Source organism: Erythranthe guttata, chromosome 8 (assembly GCF_056151865.1).
Source record: "Erythranthe guttata isolate IM_541 chromosome 8, IM_541, whole genome shotgun sequence".
Taxonomy (NCBI): Eukaryota; Viridiplantae; Streptophyta; class Magnoliopsida; order Lamiales; family Phrymaceae; genus Erythranthe; species Erythranthe guttata.
The window spans coordinates 4,793,650-4,816,008 of NC_142540.1; the positions used below are offsets into that span (position 1 = coordinate 4,793,650).

The following is a 22,359-nucleotide window of genomic DNA, read 5'->3' on the forward strand; positions in this document are numbered from 1 at the left end:
TTGATGAAACGAATACGTGATGAAAAAAGAAAACAAAAATTAAAAAAAAAAAAATGAACGGTTAATGGTGATGGTTACGGTCAAAATTGTCAGCAATGGTCAAAATTTATTAATTGGTGAAATCGCGCAACAATACAAATTTTAACATATCTCTCATTATTTATTTATTTAATTAATTAATTAATTCATGCAAGCAGCGTTGGTCGAGTTTTTGTCACCCTCCAACTCTTTTGCAACGACCAAAGCAATGTCGAAAACAATGCCCGACATTACATATTCTCTTTTAACATCAATGTATCGAGTCGCTGCTCCAAGTTCCTTCTGACAAGAATCTGGCACTTTCGAAACTTGTTCGAGAATCTTCCTTACCGAACCAAACTTATTCTCTCTCAAAAAAGTTTCTGCTTCACTTAACTGCTTCATGGCCGAATCGTAATTATTGCGACAATCCAAATATTTCTCTTTCTGACTAAGATTTTTTGTTTTCATCCGCAAATTATCGAACACAACGAGTGAAGATTTGGCTTGGAAAAACGCCATGTCAAGAGTTCCTAATCCGAGATTACGAAGAGAATTAACGAAACGAGTTTTACGATCGACTCTCAGAAGAACGTGACATGTTTTAGGCCACTTCGTTTTCGAACATATACACGAAAACAGCTTATTTGTGCTGATTTTTGCATTAGTGCTGATTAGTAGAGAGAGAAGGAAAATAATTTTGAGAAGTAGTTTCATTTTGGTGTATTGAGAAAATTGGTGTGAATAATTATGTATATATATTCATTGACATCTCTTTAAATTAATACATTTTAGATATGTGATTAATAATTTAGTGAAAATTATCATCATGTTTATTTGCTTCGAATAAAATGGAGTTAATTATTTTCGACGATTATATTAACCTAATCTCTACAATTTTTCTTCTTGTATATATATGTCAACTTCCATTTATAATGATTTATTCATCGTTAGTTCTCGTGATTATTGCTAACAAATTATATTGCGTCGTTTTAATTCGAACACATGATACGAATTGTCGAGTTCTAACACAATGCATTGGTATATCGTATACATAGACGTTTATACGTGGATATGCTTCTAATAATTAAATATAAATTCTCAAAATAGCTCTAAATGTAAATATTTCAAAAGGATTTATAAAATAAAATTTCGGTATATTTGCGTATTAGTATCATAGAATAATGTCTCATTTGCTACGTGGCACGACACGGGAAAATGGGGGATTATTTCACATAATCTACAAGATTCCACTAAATATGAAGCTGCAGGGATAAATTTGTAAGAAAATTTATAATTGAGAGGGCGACTATAATTACTTAAACATGAGGGATTTTTTCATAATTTAGCCTTACTTCAAAGTTTGTTGCATTAATATTTCAAAAAGTATTAACTTAAAGCAACTTAAAACATTAGTTATTAATGTTATTCAACGATACATTAAAAATATATTAATGTATTCAACTACAATACACCTGCTTCATCATAACAATACAATATTTTTTTTCAGAATAATAATTTATAACATAAAAATAAAAAAAATAAAATGTTCAAGCCGAAACCTTCACTCACAAGCAGGCTTAGTATCAAAGCTGCTCAAGCAAATAGCGAAAGCTTGAAAAGCAGAGATCGGGTAACGATAATCCATCGTAAATATATCTTTCCCAATCTTCCCAAACTGCAAAACCACCTTCTCTTGCTCCGCCGCCGCCAAGTCAACCGAAGGGTCAACCGATGCCGCCACAAGCTGGAAGTTCTTGACCGACGCCACAGTCACCCGCCCTTTGAAGTTCAGGCACCAGCACTGCAACTGCTCGTGCCACCTCGGCGACTTATTCTTCAGCACAAGTGCCGCTGCAGCTCCTCCAATGTTAGTATTATTGTTATTATTATTCGAGATTGCCGACAATGCAGAAGAAGAAGAAGAAGATTTATTCTCTTCGAAGCACTGTGGAAATGAAGTGGGGGTGGGGGCGGTGCCCCCCTCCTGGATTGAAGAGAAGGGGATCGAGTGCATTGTGCATTGCATTCTTCTTGGCCCTCTTGTGCGTAAAACGTTGAGTTCGTAAGAAATTGTGGATACGGTGTAGTTGTATGCGGGTAGTTTCGGAGATATTTGCTTTGCGTTGAATCTTCGGCTCTGCCGACTGATGTATTGGGCGGCACCGTTGGTTGGGGGCTGACTGTCGTATATGGTGAACTTTGTTCCGAGAAAATTGGACCTGAATCATGGTTTTAATTGATTTTAGAGAGAGAAAGAGGGGAGAGAGAGAGGAGAGAGAAATGCGAGAGTTGGACTTGCCTGAGTTTACCAACAAAAGTGTTGCTGGCTCGAGAAAAGTCGTCGGCGACTAATGAAATGACGAAATCTGTGCTTGTTGCCCTTCTGATCTTTTTGGCTGCCAATAATAATTTGTCGGGCTCGTTCTCAGCTGGAATTAGATACAAAAAGTTTAGTGGATGCATTATATTGACTAATGTAATTATGCAATAAATTATTGATTTTCAGTAAAGACGATTTATGCTCGACGGAGAACTAAGTTAGGAACAAAAATAATATTTAGATTTGTAAGAACTCAATCTATTCAGTCCAAATTGAGGCACATATTGCCAATAGAGGCCAAAGACAACATTTTTTTTACGTTTTCTTTTCCCCCTTTTTGACAAGTCTTATTTAAGTTTGTATAATTTTGAAATTTCATCTAGCAAACCACGAATTAACATTTCCCCAAACGCCATTTGTTCCATAAGTTCAGTTTAACAGAACTACAAGTTATTAGATGCTAAACAAGTATATCAATATGTATCACCGTAAAACGCATATATTGCCAAACATTAACCAAACAACTAATAGCCGACACAAGAAAAACAAGAATCACCACTTAAAAACATAATTAATGGAAAATTGAAAACTTTTCCACAAGGACACATAAATAGATCACTTTTCCAAGAAAGGTTAAAAAAGAAAATTTAAAAAAAACAAAAAAAAAACGGCTTACATGGCGTCAGTCCAAAATATAGTCGGAATGTGGAAGTTGTCCTATCCCTCTTAATAAAGCATTGAATTGGAGCATCTCTAGGCCCCGGCTAGTACATCAACAACACAAATAGAGAGAGATAAACATACGAACAAAAAAAAAATCAAGAAAACGAAACGGACAAACAGAAAAAGAAAAAAAATACCTGCTTAAGCGAAATGGGGAAGGTGAGCTTCCCACATTCCTCGGGCGTTTTGACAATCTCCTTCGTAATATCTCTCCAGGATCTACAAACCGACGCACAAAAGACAACAACCGTTCTCGCAGGCCAAGCCGTCTCGCTCTCTTCGACTCGTTTAATGATGTCCAAAAGCAATTCGGGCGGTAGATTCGCCCACTGCCCTTGCTCGATTGCCTCGGAAGAAGAAGCAGCAGCTACGATATCTGGAGCTATAAATGATCTGCCTTTGCTTCTCCAGTGCTTACCCTCGAAACCCCTTCTCGATTTGCTGCCTATCCCGTCTTTCATCTCCTTTAGCTCGCGTACAATGCTCTTGAACGACATCTGTATGTAGACATGATTTTGAGTTTTGAAGTTATAAAATATTACGAAAAAATCGAACAAAGAAAACAGAGCAGACATGTTCAAACAAGGGCAATATAGAATTATAGTTGTTAATTATTTCCAACAATTCATATCAAATTAAACCCCTTTATCAGAATTGTATAATCGGAGTTATGAATTAGTCAAACTGTAGGTTATCTTCAACAAGAAATAATTAAATATATTTACACTAATTGAGCAACAAAGGGCAAAAATTTTAACCTAGTTTTTTACGAATTTCATATGTTTCATAAACATTCAACCCCAAACCCTGAATCATCGGAATATACCAAATTTCTTCAAAATAAACAAATTCCACAGCTCCAATACTGAAAAAAACAAAAAAAATTTAAAAAAAAAAATCAATCTTGAAAAAATCCAGAAAGGTAATTCGTCGCATTATACCAACCCCAAGAGAAATAAATTTAAAAAAAAAACATGAGAGTTATAAATAAATAAATAAAAATAAAAAATAAAAACCTTGAAAAAGCAGGGATCCGATTAGGGCAAAATCAGATCAGAAGAAGATGTGCAATGTGGGACCCAAATCAGCTCCCAAAATCCTCAGCATTTCTCCTTACGCAGCTGAGATTAGCACCGCCGCTGGCCGTCGGCGCCACCACCTTCCTGGCGGAGAGCACGGTAAACAGGGATCGTGACTCAGGCGAGGGGGGGGCGGAGATAATTAACAGCTCTTTCTGGACAGTAGTTTTCAGGAAGAAAAAGAAAAGGAAAAAGGAAAAAAAAGGAAAAGCTTCCTCTCCCCTGCGAAATTTTGCACGCCTTTAAATTATACTCTCTCTCTCTCTCTCTCTCTCTCTTCTTTCTCTCTCTAAATCGTCTGTCTGTGTATGGCTGTACTAATTAACTCCCTTGTGTTTGGATTTATGTGATTTAAATTTTTGAAAGAATAAAAAAAAAAAAAGTTACCTAAATAAACTGCGGTTTTTTTGGATAAATGTCTTTATATTTCTTTACCCTGGGTTTAATCCCATCTCTCCCTTCTCTTAAATATTTCACCCTGTTAAATACCATCGGATAATTTCCTGTATTTCAATTTTTATTTGAATTACACACAGCCCCCCACACACACACACACACACATATATATATATATATATATATATATATATATATATATATATATATATATATATATATATATATATATACACACACGCATGTAAAATATTTAAAAATATATACACGTGTATAGTAACATAATCAGGTGAAATATGGTCGGGTTTAAAATAAAACAAACATCGGTAGGTCAAAGTAATTCGAAAGATACAGGGGTTTATTTGGTATGGATGAAGTTTTACTGACATCATAGTAGAGGGTGTTCATTTGGCTAGTAAATCGAGCGAATCAAATCAAACTGAAAGTTTAGTACGTGATAAATACCAAACCGAAATGTGTTTGGAATTTTGGTATTCAGTACGGTATATAGTATTGATATCCGGTATATTATACGGAAATATTTAATAAATATGGATTTTTTTTCTTTTATTTTAAATTCTTTAAGGCTACAACAAATTACAAAATATTTTTAGATTGATAAGTTTTTCCATTATTTACAAATTAGCCTCTATTGATAATATTTTTTTAGGGCTAGTTATAGAAATTTGAATGTCAAATTCAAGAATACTATATTTTGATTTACATTTTTTTACATATTAAAATATATTTTTGGTTTTACCGGTTCGTACCAAAAAAAATCCAAATTAATTCAGTAAAAATGGTGCCGAATCGAATAGTTTGATGTCATAAACAGTACACGTTGAAGTATCGAAACTTCAATTTGCCGAAATTCCGATACGATATTACCGAATGAACGCCCCTACATTAAATACACTCATTTATGTTCTTTTAATGTGTGTATAAATTTAACGAGAGTCATATGGATGGATTGATTGATTTTTGAATTTATTTAATTTGATGAGATGTCAATAAGAAATAGGTGGTGATAGTGATCCATTAGTCATGATTAATTTACCTGCATTAACCTACATCAATAGAAACTTTCTTGAATTCTTTTTTTTTCCTCGGATTATGTTTTTATTTATTTTTTCATTCAAACCTATACGAGGTTAGGTTAAGAGGGTGTTTAGCTAAGCTTTATTTAAACAGCTGATAAGCTCTTACGTCTGATAAGATGTTTTAAGAGCTGATAAGCTGTTACATATTATTTTTAGGATTAATAGAGTGTTTGGATAATGAGCTTATTTTTTATTTTTAGTTACTATAAGATGTTAAATAAAAAGGTGGGGTAGAGGTACTGTTTTAAAAAGATCTTATTTGCTCCTCAACAGCTTATTTTGAAAAAAATTAAGATCTTTTTTTAAAAATTTACCAAACACTTTGGAAGAGCTTACAAGGTCTAAAACATCTTATAAGCTCCTTTTAACATCTTATAAGCTTAGTCAAACACCCTCTAAAAACTCCAACATGTCAATAAGTCGAATAATAAAAGTTATCAATAATGGTAATTGCTATAAAAAAATAATAAAAAAGGGGGACTAATCTACAAAACGAAAATGCATAACTATAGATCGATACGATAAACAAAACGGTGTCGTCTGAAAAAGTATATCTGAGCCTAAGCCATGCTAACAAGGTTAAAAAATCTAAAAAAAGGGGCTAAACAATGAACCCGAATTCTTGGGTTTTTGTTTATGTAAACATAACTGTATGCTAAATCCCACACCAATTTTACCAAATCATACACACAATTGAAAATTTTTCTCTCTAAAATTTCATCTTTCTCATTCTCCACCCTTCTTCTTTTCCCCTAATTTTTTTCACAAAATCACAAACTAAAAACGTCCATATCATTCCAAGTTCGAATTTGAGAAAAGTCTTCATGCGTTCAAACTAAAATAAAGTTGGAATATGAGAAAAAAATTCGAATTGATATGAATTTAAATAATTAAAAAGGCATAATAAAATTAAAAATTATTAAATAAGCCTAAACTCACTTTTTATGATTATTCACGTGAAATATTAATGAATTTTGAGTGACTTGAAAAAACTCATCGTAGAAAAAAGTTAGAGAGAGTATAAGTAGAGAGAGATTTTTTTTTTAATTTATGTGTGGGATTTAGTAAATTTTAGTGTGGGATTTAGCATGCCCCTAAACATAAGCATATAAGTCCAAATAATAATAAAAAAACTTATGTTTGGGTAATTACTATAACCAACCCCTCAACTATGAATCTTTTTACACGTTCACGTTTATGGTGTTAAATTCAACTTATCTTCTAGATTACGTGGAATATTCTCTAGTTTGTATTTAATTTGTGCAAAAGTGCAGTTTCTAATACACCACAATCTGATATATACAAGCCAAGAGACACATCTTTTGATCATCTTGTTTCAAAATGTGGAGCTCGAATGGGGTAAAACGGGTACAAACTAGAGAATATTTCATATAATCTAGAAGATTCCACTAAATTTGACAATGCAAGGTGAACGTGTAAAAAGATTCATAAATGAGAGAGGGGTTTATAATTACCCATACATAAGAATTTTTTTCGTAATGTAACCTTACCTCAGGAGTGACCATAATTTATCTATGATGTTATATGCATTGTGAAATGTATCAAGTTCAACCAAAAGAACACCGAATTCGTTCGAAATATTTGAAATAAGAGGCAGTGGAATTCGAACTCAGAACCTTTCACTTGACATAACTTTAATACTGTACTGAATAATCATGATCAACAGAAAACTTAAATTATTAGTGAAATACATCATTTAATATACATATATCTCAAATATTACCATGTCATGTACAGATAACACAATATATTTGATTGAAACTATAATACATGTATTCATTTAAATATTGCAAATTTATTCATTTAAATAATATAATTAGTGACGGATGATATGATTATATATCTCCCCTTTGAATGTACCTTTTCAAGAACACAAATGATTGTTGTTGGTGACAAATAATAAGTAAAATTTCGACGCTCATTTGCATGCGGAATTATAATCAATCCTCTCAAATTCTCCACTACTAAATGCTAACATTATTCTAATACCCAATAATCAATTTAATATTCTTAATGACTAATATTCTAATATTCTAATACCCAATAATCAATTTAATATTCTAGACCTTTATAATGACTTGAATTACTCAAAAAAAATACACCAAATTTCTTTAGAATTAATTGTTTTGAAACAATTTATTTAATTAATAAATATAGATTCATTTAACGGAAAAAAAGAAAAAAAGAAATTCGTTCCAACAATTGGCTTAGAAATTCGAGACCGTATGGTAGCAATTAGGGTTTAATTACCTTAGTAACGTCCAATTGAAAGCTGGATGCCACGTGCCATTGTTTGAAATGTATGATGGGGTTTCCGGATAATTACACTTTTGGTCCCTCATGTTTGGCCCGATTTCACTTTTGGTCCCCCTTGTTTCAAAGTGAACAAAGTTCACCTCCAAGTTTCAATTTTAAACACTTTTGGTCCCTGCCGTTAAATTTCCGTTAGCAAGTAACGGAAAACACTATTTTGGGGTGAAAATTGAAATTTTAATATTTTTGGGGCTGAAAAGTAATTACAAATTAAAAAATAGACTACTTATAAATTTTAATAATAATAAAAAAAAGAAATTAACCAAACAAATTATTTTTTATTATACTTAATATTATTATAATTATACTATTTATAATTAAATTTTTAATAATAATAAAAAAATTAACTAAACAAATTATTTTTAATCATACTTAATATTATTTTTAATTATACTACTTATGATAAAAAAATTAATAACAAAAAAAATTAACTAACTAAACAAATTATTTTTTATTATACTTAATATTATTATAATTATACTACTCATAATTAAATTTTTAATGATAATTTTTTTTTTGCCAAAAAGATTTTATTTTTCCACTATGATAAAACGTTTTGGGGCCTCGTTGGTAATAAAAAATCCGAAGCGACCCTATCGATTCTTTTGTTTTTAATAATAAAAAAGAAATTAATTAAATAAATGATTGTGAATTATACTTAATATAGTTTTAATTATACTACTTATGATTATTTTTTTAATAATAATAAAAAAAGTAATTAATAAAATTTCATTATACTTAATATTATTAAAATTTTAATTATAAGTAGTATGTTTTCAATTTATAATTATTTTTCAGCCCCAAAAATTTTTAAAATTTCAATTTTCATCCCAAAATAGTGTTTTCCGTTACTTGCTAACGGACATGTAACGGCAGAGACCAAAAGTGTTTAAAATTGAAATTTGGAGGTGAACTTTGTTCATTTGGAACAAGGGGAACCAAAAGTGAAATCGGGCCAAATATAAGGGACCAAAAATGTAATTATCACATGGGGTCTCTACAAAATTGAAGACAATTTCTTTTTTTTTTTTTTTTTGGTTTTTTGTGGCGATTAATTTTCTTACAAGAATTATTGACAAAGTACACTTATTTTAGGATTTGTTCGATGCTACACCCGGTGAAAAACACCGGGTGGGTCTTCTGCTGCCACGTGTCTCTTTTTTATATTTTATAATAGATTCCCCGCTAGGGTTTACCTTTAGGGGTTTTAGAAAAATAAAAAAAAGAACACGTGGCAGCAGAAGACCCACCCGGTGTTTTTCACCGGGTGTAGCATCGAAGGAACCTTATTTTAGTGGCTGTAGAACTTGCTGTACAACGTTGTGGGTTGAAGTCAAATCACTGTTTTTTTGTGAGATAAGATTAGTGGTTTACTAGTCATAGTGTATTATTTTTCAGTTGCAGTACGCTTTAATTTATTGATTGAAAAAAATAATTAATATTTTTCAATTTCTTTCAACCTACTAATTTCAAAAACATTGGAGTTCGTGATTTTTTTTTCATATCGTCGAAACCTATTCCGATTTAAGATTAAAAAAAATGTGTTTTTTAATCGAATTTCGACGAAGTTTTATGCATTTGATGTTGGGTTACACGAAATGCAACACTTCATTTCGTGTAATTAACACAACACGAAATGCATAATATTTCTTTTGTTGGTCCATTTCGTGTCGAATAACACGGATACAAACATGCATTTTCATGTAGAATAACACGAAATGCGCATGACTGTATTTCGTGTTATTCTCTAAAAATATCGAAAATTGATGCACTTCGTGTAGATTTTTCCAAAGCAGAACATTATTTTTTGGAAAATTGCACGGAGCGCATAAAAAAAATATAGTGTCCTACTTGGTGCTTCGTAGCACGAAACAGAAGTTGTAATTTATTTTTTTCGAAATTAATTGATCAACCTTAAATCTATCTGGCCTTAATCGATGTAATTAGGAAAGTAAATGATAATATGATGTTACATAAATAAGTAATTATTTATCTCAAATCGTTATCGTAATTGCTCGTTTAATTTCATAGAGTTCAAAAAGGGTTTTGAGTTTTTCTCCGAAAGAATTTGAAAGAATTTTGAGGTCTTTTTTGTTGAAAAGTTGAAAATGAATTAACCGTCATACTGCGAACTAGTAAAATCCACACTATAAATAGTATGTCAGATTAGATGAGTAGAATTACAATAATCTGAAAATATAAAATACATCATAAAATACTTATTATTAGATGTTTGTAATAGTATTTTGATGCCTATAATAATGTATATACACCTGAATCACAAAAAAACAACATCAAATTAATCAACAATCAAGCATAACGGGATGTAACTAGATACTATTTTATGTTATTACAATTTATATAATTTTATTAGATTATGGATAGTATTTTGCTACAATTATTTTGATTATATCTAAGTTATATAATTATAACATCAACATTACATATTCGACTAAGAATGTATGTGTGTGCAATAATTTATAATAATATAAAAAATTCCAATATCTATGAAAATTCTCCACTAAAACTCGATAATCTAAAATCTAAATGTCAACGAGCAATTCTCATGCAACATAGATGCAAAATTTAGAAAACAAAAAATAAATAAATAATAAGATAACACAAAAGTATGAAAAAAAAATAATACTAGTTCATTTTGTTTTTATTGAAATAAACAATTCTGCGTCGCTGTTGCTGCCTAGTTGCCTCGACCTATGTAAAGAACTCATAATTCTATTTTTCATCCGTTTCCCCAGAGAAAAAAAATCATTTTATTTAATTGATATTAGCTCGAAATTTTAATTTATTCGAAAATAAATTATAATACATGGGTTTATTAGTACATATATCCGATGAACTTCACCAAGCATAATTTTACTATATACATTGTCGGTTATCCAATTTTACACGCATCTGCATGTATATCATCAGTATATGTGATTGTTTATGAATCTATAATTAATATAGCGGTAAATTACGGCCACCCTCGGTTATGGCCAAATTAGAAAAAAAGATTCTCCTGTTTGGGTAATTACAGCCACCTCTCTTTTTCAATATGTTTACATAAAATTTATGTAATTCGGTTATTTATCGAATCAAATTGTATATTCAGTTCGGTAAAGGGTATGGAATGTTGGCGTACCGAAATTTCGGTTTGATTTTACCAATTTAACATCCCTAAATTTACCTCTGGAGGGGTATTTTCATAAAATAATACGGAGTTAGCTGTAATTACACAAACATGAGGGGTTTTCGTAATTTGACCATAACTCAGAGGGGTGTCCGTAATTTGCACTTAATATAAAAATATATGATATATCTAATCAATTCAATGATCTACAAACAAAGGCCCCTTCCCACAGTTAATTATTGGTATATTATATACATTGTGTGTGTAAAATTTGTTGTCACTTTCGACAGGGATAAGGTTTTGGATAGCCCTAGTTGTACTAATTTAATTAATGTCTTTTTTCTATGGAACCTAACGTTAATTAGGCAGGCCCCTTGTGCTTTTATTAATTATTATATAGTTACTACACTACAAATATATATATTATTGTTTCTATATAGACAATACATATAAAAAAATATTATTAAAAATTATCATTAAATATGTAACGTTATATATTTCTGCATGCATGCATATATAAAATATAATATAGGTTGAATCATGTCATATTGAAAAAAAAAGAAATTAATTTTAAAGTTGATGTGATTGTAAACTGAAAATTAGTCTTCAGCTTTTTCTTTATAAAATCTCCCAAATACCCTTGTGATTTGGTTTTAAATAAAAATAACAATAACATAAATATCTAACAAATTAAATACTTATAAAAATCAAATTATTAGAGAGTAAGGAAATCCTAGGCCGTTGGATTCAAAGTCGTGACCTTTCATTTGGTCAAACTCTGAAACCATATTGGTCAGCACATCAATTAAAGTTTAAGCTGTTAAGAAAATATATTATTAAATATTAATATCTCCAATAAATATACATAAATTAATTATTCTTTTTGTGACAGAGATAGGGGTGATTAACGAGCTGGGGCGACTCGTAGGCTCGATGAGCCGGCTCGAAAAAAAGCTCAAACTCGAGTTTTTCGAGCTCGAGCTTTCTGACGAGTCGAGCTCGAATTTTTTTTTTTCATTGTTCGTGAGCTTACGAGCCGGCTCACAAGCCTTATTTTTATTTTTTTTTATTTTTATATATTCTTTTTTATTTTAATAATGTATAGTAATATAAAATATCATATAGAAATCACATAAAAAAAACACATATAAATATTAAATTATATATGTAACTACAGTTCATTGTTTATTTTGTAATTTTTTTTATTATAATCTAAATTATTTTTAATAAAAAAAATAATAGATAGAAAAACATTAAAAATGAGTTTGGCTCGAGCTCGAGCTCGACAAATTGGATAAGAACTCGACAAAATGAACTCGAGCTCGGCTCTTTCACACCCCGAGATAGAGCCCAACATTCGATGGATGAGGAATATTGCTTAGTATATACGGTTATTATTTTTTTATTTTTTATATACGAAAAAGGAATAATATATGCTTAGTTTAGTATATATGGTTAGCATTTTGTTGTGCCATACCTTTTGCCTACACAAGTACACATGCATAAGGGTCCATGATTGATTATTTGGTTCCAATTTTTTATTTTTTTTATTTGTTTATTTATAAATAAATTTAATGGTTGATATTCACTTGGCTTCTTTGTTTTTGGAATTTCATTTTTGAAGTTGCAGCTTTATCGGAGATACGTGTGTACTCTCCCAATTACATAATTGTAGTTTTTCTTTCTTTAATCTCCATGTTAGAGTGTGTTTGGCCGAGCTTATAAGCTATTTGAGAGCCTATAAATTCTTTGAAGATGTTTGGTAATTTTTCTTTTAAATCTCTTAAAAATTTATAAAAGTAAGCTGGATATAAAGTTCTACAATCTTTTTATTTAAAAATGGTAAATTACAACCACCCATGAGTTATGGTCGAATAGCGAAAACCCCTTCCCATTTGGGTAATTACAACCACCCCCTCAACTATAAATCTTCTCACACGTCCATTCTTGCGGTCTTAAATTTAGTGGAATCTTCGAGATTATATGGAATATTATCGCTTTTATACCTCTTTTATCCCTTTTAACTCCACATTTTTTAAGAAAGATGATCATAATATGTGTTTTTTGGCTTGTATATATCAGATTGTGGTACATCAGAAACTGTATTTTTACAAACTAGAGCACATTCGACGAAATCTAGATGATTATGTTGAATTTGACACCCTAAAGGTGGAAGTGTAAGAAAAAATCATAATTAAGAGGTATGTAATTATCCAAATAAAAGGGTTTTTGTTCGTTAATTAGCCATACCTCAGGGATGGTTGTAATTTATCTTTTTAAAAAATATATCTATTGTACCTTTTTATTTAACATCTTATTACGAGTAAAATTAGTGTATAAGTTCATTATTCAAATACTTAAAAAAATTAATTTTAAAAATAAGACATAACAATTTATGAGCTTTTAAAAAAAATATTAGTTGTTTAAAAATATAAGTAAATGCATTCATTTTTACATTATTTTATCGATTTATATATATCCTAAATATGCACCTCGAAATCTGGAAAAAAAGAAAAAAACAATGGACTCAGATTTTAGTATGAGGCTTGGGCTTGGCTCTTAACCATCCAATGTTATTGGACCCTATTTTGAGACCAAAATCACTAGGATCAAATGATTGTTTTATGTACAATTTTAGAGTAAATTACGGCCACCCCTGCAGCAATGTCAAATTACTAAAAAATCTCTCATGTTTGGGTAATTACGACTATCCCCTTAACTATGATTCTTCTTACACATCCACCCTCGCGGTGTCAAATTTAGTGGAATCTTCTAAATTATATGGAATATTCTCTAATTTGTCCGTTTTACCCCATTCAAGCTCTACATTTTGGAACAAGATGTATCTCTTGACGTGTATATATGTATCAGGTTGTGGTGCATCAAAAACTACATTTTTGCACAATAAATATTAATAAAGTTATAATTTGAGAAAAATGATAACTTACACATCACCTTGGGTTGAAGTTTTGGGATTTGATTGTTTATAAAGAAACTAGACAATTAAAATATTAACCAAATAAACATCCTAAAATTTTATTTCCATTGGCATTTTGAGAACTTGATGTTCAGTATAACATCGACAAATTAATAACCTTGCTTAAATAACAATTTTTACCCGTCCCAATTTGGTGTAAATGTACTAAATTAGTAGTTTGATAATTTAGTATTTCGCTGAATTAATGGAATCTTGCTTGTATTTATAGATGATTAACTGTATACGTAAGATGTAAGGAAACTCACATAACTATAAAATGCACATAATTAACTTCCTTTCATGTAGTAACAATAAGTAAAAATTGTGATGAAAACTTTGTAAAATGTAGTTGATATAACTTGCCTCCAAAAAGCTAACTATATTTTTTTTGCTTAAGTGTGAAGCTCAGCAAACCAATGGTAGGTAGGGTGAGGGTGGGGGTGGGTGTAGGCATCACATTGCTCTCTTATATATATATATATATATATATATATATATATATATATATATATATATATATATATATATATATAAATCAAATTAAATTTTGTTCTTAGCTTAGAGATGTTGGATTTCTATACCTCTAAGTAAGTCAATGAACTAATCTAGTCACAATCAGTATTTTGCTTTGAAGTTTTGGAGTACATATCCCCTTCACCTAATTTGGTTTATTTATGCATGTCTCTATAAATAACAACATTGTATTTTTTTTACAAAATACGAAAACATAAATCGAAAGAGAGAGAGAAAAGAAAAATGACCGGCGAAAACAAACTTCGATTTGAACTATGCGTTTGTATAGCCTTGGTTGCGGTTCTTTGCTTCGTCTCTCTTCCTGTGGATGCAGCCGTTAGAAAATATAAGTTCGACGTGAGTAATTATTTATCGTTATATATATATATATATATATATATATATATATATATATATATATATATATATATATATATATATATATATATATATACAAATCTGTAAATTATAATTATTTATTTTTATTTTGCAGATTCAAGTGAAGAATGTGAGCAGATTGTGCAATGCAAAGCCAATTGTGACAGTGAATGGTATGTTTCCAGGTCCAACAATCTATGTCAGAGAAGGAGACAGAGTTCTTATCAATGTCACAAACTATGCACAATATAACATGTCTATTCACTGGTAAGAATCTTGAAGTTAACGGTAAATTACGGCCACCCCCGAAGTAAAGTTAAATTACGAAAAAAAAGCCCTCATGTTTGGGTAATTACAACCAGCCTTCTCGGCGGTGTCAAATTTAGTAGAATTTTCTAAATTATGTGGAATGTTCTCAAGTTCGTACCCATTTTACCTTATTCGAGCGCCACATTTTGAAACAAGATGATCATAAGATGTGTCTCTTGGCTTGTAAAAGTCAAATTGTGGTGCATCAAAAACTGCATTTTTGCACAAACGGGCACAAACTAGAGAACATTCCACTGAATCTAGAAGATTCTGTAGAATGTGACACCATAAGGGTGTAAGGTAAAACGATTTATTGTTGATTTGTAATTACCCAAACATGAGGATTTTTTTTCGTAATTTGACCTTACCTTAAGGGGTGGCCGTAATTTACCCTAAAATTAAACACACTTATATATAATTTCACACACAAAAAAAATTGAATTTAATTGCAAATATTTATTGGTTTTAGGCATGGATTGAAGCAATACCGAAACGGGTGGGCAGACGGGCCGGCTTATATAACTCAGTGCCCGATAAAAACGGGGAATAGCTACGTTTACGATTTTAATGTAACGGAGCAACGAGGTACATTGTGGTGGCATGCACATATTCTTTGGCTAAGAGCTACCGTTTATGGTGCAATTGTGATTATGCCCAAACAAGGCACTCCTTTTCCCTTCCCTCAACCGGATAGAGAGCAAGTCATCTTGTTAGGTGAGTTTCACTACTAACAAAACCTTTCGAGAATCACGATTTTTAGTGCGCACGAGTATCGTAAGGTCTCATTTGGTCGTCGTGATTACATTAGATGTTTTGTTAGGGCCCAATCATATGGGAAGTGATCTTGTTGAGTTTCAAAAGCTAGTAATTGAAATAATTGAACTAAACAAAAAAAAAAATCGAAAAAAAGGAAGTTTTCTCCATTTTCATTTCAAAGAGTGTGCACGAGTATTATAAGGCCTCGTTTGGCTGCCACGATGAAATCAGTCAAGATAAGATATTTGCAATCTTACGAGGAGCCAAAATTTGTATGATTTGAACACGTGATGTATTATCCAATACGCAATTTATCGATAAATCAAGATATTGCACTAGGCTGCGGGTTCCTTCATTAGCAAAATTTTCGACTCGCATATGAGTCAACCAAACAAGGCCTAAGCGTTTTTAATATTTTTTTTTGCAGGAGAATGGTGGAATGCAGATGTTGAGACTGTAGAGAACCAAGGAAATACATTAGGATTGCCTCCAAACATGTCCGACGCACACACGATAAACGGAAAGCCCGGCCCGTTCTTCCCTTGCTCCGAAAAACATACATTCGCAATGGAAGTGGAACAAGGGAAAACGTACCTCCTACGTCTCATAAACTCCGCCCTAAACGACGAGCTCTTCTTCGCCATAGCCAACCACAACATGACAGTTGTCGAAATCGACGCAGTTTACACGAAACCCTTCTCGACTCAATCCATACTAATCGCGCCCGGACAAACGACAAACGTACTCGTCCGAACAAACCAAACCCCCGGAAGATATTTCATGGCCGCAAGGCCCTTCATGGATGTGCCCATTCCGGTCGACAACAAAACCGCCGCCGCGATATTCCAGTACAAGGGAATACCAGACACGGTGGTCCCCACATTCCCACACTTGCCAAACCCTAACGACACGTCATTCGCGCTGAGTTACGAGGACAGACTCAGGAGCCTGAACTCGCCCCAATTTCCGGCGAACGTGCCCTTACGAGTCGACCGGAACCTGTTCTACACGATCGGGCTAGGGCGGAACCCTTGCCCGAGCTGCGTGAACGGGACGCGCCTGGCGGCGTCGCTGAACAACATCTCGTTCGTGATGCCGCGCGTGGGGCTCCTGGAGGCGCACTACTCCGACACGGCGGGGGTTTACACGACGGATTTTCCGGATCTGCCGCCGACGCCGTTCAACTACACGGGGGCGCCGCTCACGGCGAATCTCGAGACGGCGAAGGGGACGAGGCTCAGCAAAATCCGGTTCAACTCGACGGTGGAGCTTGTGATACAGGACACCAATTTATTGACGGTTGAATCGCACCCGTTTCACCTCCACGGGTACAATTTCTTCATTGTCGGGACCGGAATCGGGAATTTCGACCGTGCGAAGGATCCGGCGAAGTACAATTTGGTCGATCCGCCGGAGAGGAATACTGCCGGCGTTCCGACGGGTGGATGGACCGCTATTCGATTTAGAGCTGATAATCCAGGTATATATATCTATGAGAAATCTATAGTTTTCACCCCTGAATTTTGCAATGATTCCACATTTGGTCCTCCATGTTCACAAAAAGCACATTTGGTCAATAATTTGATATTTTTGGTCATTTCCATCAATTTACCATTAGTTCATCAGTTACGGTAGTGATGGGCTCATGTTTGATTCGTTACTTTTAACGGAAAATTAACGAAAATGACTAAAAGTGTTGAATTTTTTAAACATGGGGACCGAATGTATTTTTTGTAAACATGGGGGTCAAATATGAAATCAATGAAAACTTAAGGGACGAAAATTATATTTTTCTCATTTATATCTATAGAAGCACTGAATAATTTTACTTATTTTCATTTAGTACCTAAGTGTTATATCAAATTGCTGAAAAACCCCATTTATTAAAAATATTAACAAAAACATCCTATGCAACAGGGGTGTGGTTTTTCCATTGCCATTTGGAGCTGCACACAGGTTGGGGTTTGAAGACAGCATTTGTAGTAGAAGATGGACCAGGGACTGATCAGAAAGTTCTCCCTCCACCAAAGGATCTTCCACCCTGCTAAATTTGTATATTTAATTTGTTTTATTATTAATGTTTCATTCCAAGAATGAGGCAGAAAATATAATATTGAGAAAATTGGGGAGTCAAACAAAATTTCCCTTATTTTCGGTGAATATAAGGCATGATCATGTATTTTTGTGATTTTATTTGTTTCGGAATCATATTGTAATTATGTCCCAATAAGTAAAAAAAATGGATTGTTGTTTTTTGAAACCTCATAATGGACTTGTTGTACTTTATTTAGTATTGTGCACTCTCTAGTTGGAGTAGCGCGCAAACCACACTTACGGTGTAAATCATTTTCGATCTCGTATGTGGAAGGTAAATACTACAGTTCTCTGTCGACACATCGTTTACCACACGAAAGTGTTTTGCAACCTAAAAGTGCTTGTGTACAAACGAAAAATGTCTCTATCAATAAACTAAAAGTGTAGAATCATAATACCCGACAGCTTAAATCCTCAAAATCGTGCAACTCGAATAAAATAGCTGGGTTTCGCAAACTCTAATAACAAAAGAACAGTTTTTTCTATAATTTAAGGTTTTCAAATTCGGTCAAACCACCATGCAATTGTTTGTTATAAGAACAAGAAATCAAAACATCAAAACAGGATACTGCCCGTTTAATATATAACTTGAGAAAGATAATGTCAATCTTTTCTCTCATCTTTCTTCTTTCTTGATCTTATCTTTCTCGTCGTCTTCTCTCGCGCGAATGCACAATGTTTGACTTACAGTGATTTCAAAACAAACGGAATTAATAAGTTTGTAAGAACTCGTCTTTGGAAAATGTTCGAGGATAAATAAATAAATATGTATTGAAAATGATTTTGTTAAAAACACGTTTTATGAGCAGCATCATTTGTTTATTAAGTGAAAATGAAGTATAGATGTAATTTTAATATAAAGTGGGGGCATTCCAAACATTTCATGAAATGTAGGGAGCTAACTGTAAGCGAAACTTAAAAGGTGAGGTGTGGTACCCAAAATATACGAGCAGACGTTGTCTAGTAAATGAAACTAGACAAAAGCGATTTACGAGCTAAAACCCCTTCAATTAATCTACAATAATATCAATATAAATTTTGAGCTTATAAATTCGATTCGAGCTCGAGCTCATTAAAAGTTAGGTTGTTTTATTTACACCCTTACCCGTATCTACAATAGTAACTTGTATAATTATACATGTATTACAATATCCTATCTATTGAAATAAAAAAAAAAGTGAGATGCAAAAGAACAAAGTATAAAACTATAAATCCAATTTTGATGCCATAAGATAAGTGGTCCATAATAGAAGCAGCCAGTTTCATGAAAATCAGAAAGAAAATAATAAAAGAAAAAAAAGAAAGAATAAATTACACGCACACCCCTAAGGTATGCTGAAATAACTTTAAGGTCCTTGTGGTATTGATAAGTACACTTACTCCCTGAAACATAGTTAGAAAGTCTAATGGCATAATGCATTGGATATGTTGTCTCCACCACTTCCTGAAAGTAACAGTCTGTTAGAACTCTATCCGAATAATGTTTCCAATGCATTATCCTATTAGAGTTTCTAACTATGTTTCAGGGGTGGATGTAATTATCGATACCACAGGGACTTAAAGTTATTTTAGCATACCTCAGGGGTGTGGGTGTAATTTACCCTAAAATAAAAGGTAAAAAAGAATAATAAAAGAAAAAGAAATAGCACCACAACGAATATATGCCCTTTTGACTTCCGACACTAGCTTGATAATATCATCCATCATCATATCTGAAGATGGTGGCACTTCCGGCGACATGGTCTTTCTCTCTCGCTACCTCCGCCGCCGCCGCTAGGCCTCGCCGATTCAGCCGGTGAGTTTCACATCCACTCCTTTATGTCATCGTTTGCCCCTCAATTATATTTTAAATTAATTATCGCCTTGTAATTTTGCAGATTTTGTGGTGTAACAATGGCGTCCGCCGGCGTAAATGTTGAAAATGTGAAAGTTACCAAGGGTTTGGGTGATTTGCCTAAGGTTATTTTGACTTCTGTTCATGGAAGGTACCTTCCAATTTTTTTATTTGTTTTTTATAATTTTTTTTGGTCCAAGTGAAATGTGATTATTTGTATTGAATTATAAACCTAATTGATTCATGTGGGCAATTTGAAGTATAAAATAGTGTTAAAATAAAATTGCTATTACCTCAGCTTATACAAACTGGTTTGTGTTCGATTATTTCATCGGATACACGAAAAGTTCTGTTTTTTTTGAAGAATAAAATGTAATTTGAATATTCATTATCTTACAGTGAGGCAGAGTTATACTTATATGGAGGTTGTGTTACATCCTGGAAAGTAGCAAATAAAGACCTCCTTTTCGTTCGACCAGATGCTGTATTTAACGGGCAAAAGCCCATCAGGTATTTGCCGTAACCGATTACTCGATCAGTTGAAATCTTGCACAATTAAAATTTCCTGAGAATTAACTAAATTTATTAAAAAAAATTATTTGGATATAGTGGAGGAATACCACACTGTTTTCCGCAGTTTGGACCTGGAGCGATACAGCAGGTTAATTTCCTTCACGTTTTCCGAGATTTGCTGCTATCGAAAATTGCTTATATTAACTTTTGATATTATTAACATTGATCACAGCATGGATTTGCAAGAAATTCTGATTGGTCGATTGTTAGCTCTGAAAATGTCGAGGGAAACCCGACAATTACTCTCGAGTTAAAAGATGGTCCGTACAGTCGTTCTATGTGGGATTACGGTTTTCAAGCTCTGTACAAGGTTAGTTGTACGTATGTTGTTGTTTTGCTGTTTTATATGTATCTGTCAATTGTCTTTACGAATTTTCCAATAAGATTCAATTCATTTGTATTCTTCTTGTCACTCTTTTTTTTTTCTTCAGGTTACTCTGGACAAAAATACCCTCTCAACAGAGTTGAAAGTAACAAATACCGATGAAAAGCCGTTTTCATTTACTACTGCCCTGCATACATACTTTGCGGTAAGTTTCGATTTCTGTACATTTCGGAACACCAGAAAATATGAAATAAAAATTGTGTTGGATTTACCGTTGAAAATAGCAATGATTCCCGAATGTCGTTGCACACTGTAAAATAACAGTAATGAAAAAATGCAGATAGATACGAATATATGTATATATATGTGTTACTTCTTTATTGTAGTTTCACCACATTATAATGTCAATATATCCTTAAATATTCGTAGTTCGGATTTATTATATATGCAGGCGTTGGTACCAGGGGCAACTGTTAGAGGTTTAAAAGGCTGCAAAACATTGAACAAAGATCCCGACCCTAAGAATCCAATCGAGGGTGCAGAGGAAAGGTGTATATATATATATATATATATATATATATATATATATATATATATATATATATATTGAAAATAACACAAGAATTTTTCGTCAATACTCAGTAACTGAAATTGAGTTAGCATTGCTTACTGGATAAATAAATATATGCTACAGTCTATGAGAAAATCAAACATCAAAGAAGGGTAACACCGGAAATTTACATCTTTCTCGTATTCGATTTTTTTTTTCCCAGTTCATATCTTGTAAAATACTTTCTTTTTCATAGTATATTTTCTGACTTTTTATTTTCTCGAATCAGGGATGCTATTACATTTCCTGGATTCGTAGATTGTGTTTATCTGGAAGCTCCGACGGAAATACAGCTGGACAATGGTTTGGGTGATGTCATCACCATCAAGAACACAAAGTAAATTCGAGATGGCTTTTCTAATTATTTTTAATTATTACCATTTTTACGATTGCCATGTCATCATTGTCCTGTATTATTCTTTCACAATGCAGTTGGTCAGATGCTGTTTTGTGGAACCCTCATCTAACAATGGAAGCGTGTTATAAAGATTTCGTGTGCGTTGAAAATGCCCAGGTATGAAAGCCCTCGATTCATATTAAATATTACTTGTGGATTTTCTTTTCTGAATAAACTGGTAATCGACATTTATTATTCTCGTTTTTTTCCGTAATATCTATCTCAGATTGGAGAAGTTCAAATAGGGCCGAACGAATCTTGGACTGCAGTGCAACAACTAAGCCTGGCTTGAAAACTGCAGCTGACAACAACTTTCGGAATTTTTTTTTCTTTCTTTCACTAAGACCGATGCCTCGTCCAAATAATACGCACCACGTGTAACTTGTATCGCTTCATCAATAAAAAATAATGTTTCCTTACACATCTGTGTGTACCTCTGTAATTTTACTCGAAAAAATTACTAAATCAGTTTCCCAGTTTTCGTATTTGC

The 22,359-nt window shown here is 32.6% G+C and overlaps 3 protein-coding genes across 3 annotated transcripts; 2 read left to right on the top strand and 1 right to left on the bottom strand.

Annotated features, from left to right (window-relative positions):
• Positions 1-1,395: 1,395 nt before the first annotated feature.
• Positions 1,396-4,371, bottom strand: TLP2 (tubby like protein 2). Its single transcript, XM_012978670.2, has 5 exons — positions 4,081-4,371; positions 3,202-3,561; positions 3,018-3,105; positions 2,321-2,450; positions 1,396-2,240 (listed from the first exon to the last, which is right to left on the bottom strand). The coding sequence occupies exons 2-5, from the start codon at positions 3,559-3,561 to the stop codon at positions 1,583-1,585; spliced, it is 1,236 nt and encodes a 411-aa protein (XP_012834124.2). The 5' UTR covers positions 4,081-4,371; the 3' UTR covers positions 1,396-1,582.
• Positions 4,372-14,787: 10,416 nt separating this feature from the next.
• Positions 14,788-18,290, top strand: LOC105954982 (laccase-11). The gene is made up of 5 exons (XM_012978671.2): positions 14,788-14,950; positions 15,087-15,238; positions 15,750-15,994; positions 16,464-17,516; positions 17,954-18,290. The coding sequence occupies exons 1-5, from the start codon at positions 14,837-14,839 to the stop codon at positions 18,082-18,084; spliced, it is 1,695 nt and encodes a 564-aa protein (XP_012834125.2). The 5' UTR covers positions 14,788-14,836; the 3' UTR covers positions 18,085-18,290.
• Positions 18,291-19,765: 1,475 nt separating this feature from the next.
• Positions 19,766-22,290, top strand: LOC105954983 (Galactose mutarotase-like superfamily protein). Its single transcript, XM_012978672.2, has 10 exons — positions 19,766-19,925; positions 20,008-20,115; positions 20,364-20,474; positions 20,574-20,625; positions 20,710-20,847; positions 20,969-21,067; positions 21,314-21,411; positions 21,702-21,809; positions 21,905-21,986; positions 22,096-22,290. The coding sequence occupies exons 1-10, from the start codon at positions 19,849-19,851 to the stop codon at positions 22,159-22,161; spliced, it is 939 nt and encodes a 312-aa protein (XP_012834126.2). The 5' UTR covers positions 19,766-19,848; the 3' UTR covers positions 22,162-22,290.
• Positions 22,291-22,359: the final 69 nt, after the last annotated feature.